Source organism: Portunus trituberculatus, chromosome 2, assembly GCF_017591435.1.
Source record: "Portunus trituberculatus isolate SZX2019 chromosome 2, ASM1759143v1, whole genome shotgun sequence".
In the NCBI taxonomy this organism is placed as follows: Eukaryota; Metazoa; Arthropoda; class Malacostraca; order Decapoda; family Portunidae; genus Portunus; species Portunus trituberculatus.
In genome coordinates this window covers 3770719-3773218 of record NC_059256.1, presented here as the reverse complement: position 1 = coordinate 3773218, position 2500 = coordinate 3770719, and the positions used below count along the sequence as shown (strand labels likewise).

Here is a 2500-nt window from a genome sequence, read left to right as displayed (position 1 = left end):
ACCCTTGCTAATGTCAATAAAATGGTCTAATGGTACACAAAACTCAATTAAAATAGTGAGGACTGTAGCCATTAATCTTTTTCCTCCATACACCCTTCCTAATGTCAATAAAATGGTCTAATGGTACACAAAACTCAATTAAAATAGTAAAGACTGTGGCCATTAATCTTCTGCCCTCCATAGACCCTTCCTAATGTCAATAAAATGGTCTAATGGTACACAAAACTCAATTAAAATAGTGAAGACTGTAGCCATTAATCTTCTGACCTCCATATACCCTTCCTAATGTCAATAAAATGGTCTAATGGTACACAAATCTCAAAGCAAAAATGTGTCTCAGTAGCGAAGGGGTGAAATGATTTGAAGCTTCCCTGGAACACAATGTTAAGGTGTGTTGACAGAGTGACAACCCTAGCGGTCCCGGGGCAGCCACGTCGATACACTCAGTCCTCAGTGAAGCAAGACTGTTCAAGCACTGTGTTTTGTATTTACCCTTAAAACAGAACACCTTTATTTAGACCATATTTATACCATGTGGGCTTTTCACGGGAGTTTCTGGGCTAAGGGGCATACTTTTTGTGGTACCTTCTATCTCAAAGCCCACCCCTCGGACCTCAAAACGCATGGTTCCACTGTACCACGGCGGGCCATCTTGTCAATACCAGTAATTTGTATCATTTTAAACGTCACTTAAGAACTATTTATCATCTCTTGTCATTTTATAATCATTTTTTCATTCGCTTATCTTGTTTTTCGTCAATAAGTGGCAAGCCTTTCCCTCTGTTCTATCCCTGGCTCATTAATCAAACCTCCACCAGCCTCAACGCGACCAGTAACCCTCACACCAACACAACTCCGTCTGGCAGGCACTCCTCGCCTTGCCACGCCAGGCCGTCACCTACAGGACCAATGTGTGTGTCTGTGTGTGTGTGTGTGTCAACTGTATGTACTGTACACCATGATGCATCCACCGCCATCACAGTAACACTCACTTCATCTCACAATACTTCACTTTACACACACACACACACACACACACAGACAAACACACACATACACACACACACACACACACACACACACACACACACACACACACACACACACACACACACACACACACACACACACACACACACACACACACACACACACACACACACACACACACACACACACACACACACACACACACACACACACACACACACACACACACAGACACACACACACACACACACACACACACACACACACACACACACACAGGGCGAGGGCCCCTGGGGGCACACACCTGGGGGTTCGTCGGGCCAGTCTCCGTTGTAGTAAGCGCGCACCATGAGTCTCTCCAGTAGGGAGGAGGAGGAGGAGATGTCCTCCGAGGAGCCGTACAGGTCCTCGTCCCGCTCCTCCAGCAGCGGCTGGTTGTAGTAGAAGCCGTCCTCCTCCACCAGCAGGGAGCTGCTGCCCACCCCGCCCTCCCCGCCACCCTCCCCCGCCCCCAGCAGCAGCGTTCGCCGCGCCACCAAGGGCGGCCGTGCCCCGTGCAGGCTGCGGGTGGGCAGCGACCGAGTCTTCAGCTCCTCGGGGCCGCCCACGGCGCACGTGCCGCCCATGGCCGCCGGGGCGGAGTCACCCCGCTCGTGGCTGATGGCCACGCCACCTCCGCCCACTGCCATCTCCGGGGGCGGCGCCCCGTGAGGGTCGCGAGGCAGAGACCAGCAGCCGGGGCCCGGGGCGGCGGGCAGCGCCTGGGGGGCGGGCGCCGCCTGCTCGCTGAGACTGGTGGGGCAGGAGAGGCTGCCCGCCCCCGAGAGGCGAGCGAGGGGCCACGGCAGGCAGGTAACTTGGGGGCGGCAGCTGGTCAGGGCCCAAGGCGGAGGGCGGGAGGCCTGCGGCGCCCACACGTGGGTTTGGCGGGGGTCGGTACTGGGGCACGGGCTGGAAGGGCGGGTAGCGGGTGTCCTGCAGGGTCTGGATGCCCTGCAGGCCGTGCAGCCCCGCCGGCAGCGTGGCGGCCCGCGGCGCCGTCAGGAAATGGGGCGGCGGGCCCTGCGCCAGGCCGGGCAGGGGCTGGGGCGCCAGGCTGGAAGGGGCGGGGCACTGTGCCGCCCCGGGGCTGTCCTGGGCGCCCTGCTGGGAGAGGTGCTGCTGCTGTTGCTGCTGCTGCTGCTGTTGTTGCTGCTGCTGCTGCTGCAGGTGGGAGAGGCGGGTGAGGGAGGGCGCGGGGGAGAGGGAGGGTCGGGGCGGGGCGAGGGGTAGCACGGGGCGGGGATGGGTGTAGGGAGGGGGCGCCGGCAGGGGGGGGCGGGGCGGCTGGTAGAGGCCGTCATCCTCGCCGGTGTCGGCAGGCACCATGGCGGGGCCCGGGGGCCCGGGGGGCGCCACCCCCTACCTCACCATCCTGCTGCTGCTGTTGCTGCTGCTGCTGCTGCCGCTGGCGGGGCCGCGGTGGGGGGGCGGGCACGCTGCGGCGCTGCCACCACCTCGCTGTGACCTG

The 2500-nt window shown here is 59.4% G+C and overlaps 1 protein-coding gene across 1 annotated transcript in view; it reads right to left on the bottom strand.

Annotated features, from left to right (window-relative positions):
- LOC123502759 (phosphatase and actin regulator 4-like) overlaps positions 1 to 2500 on the bottom strand; it is an 82241-nt gene that overhangs the window by 75478 nt on the left and 4263 nt on the right. Inside the window, 2 exon segments of the mRNA XM_045252007.1 lie at positions 1295 to 1806; positions 1808 to 2497. Coding sequence (XP_045107942.1) covers positions 1295 to 1806; positions 1808 to 2358 — 1063 coding nt within the window. The 5' untranslated portion in view covers positions 2359 to 2497.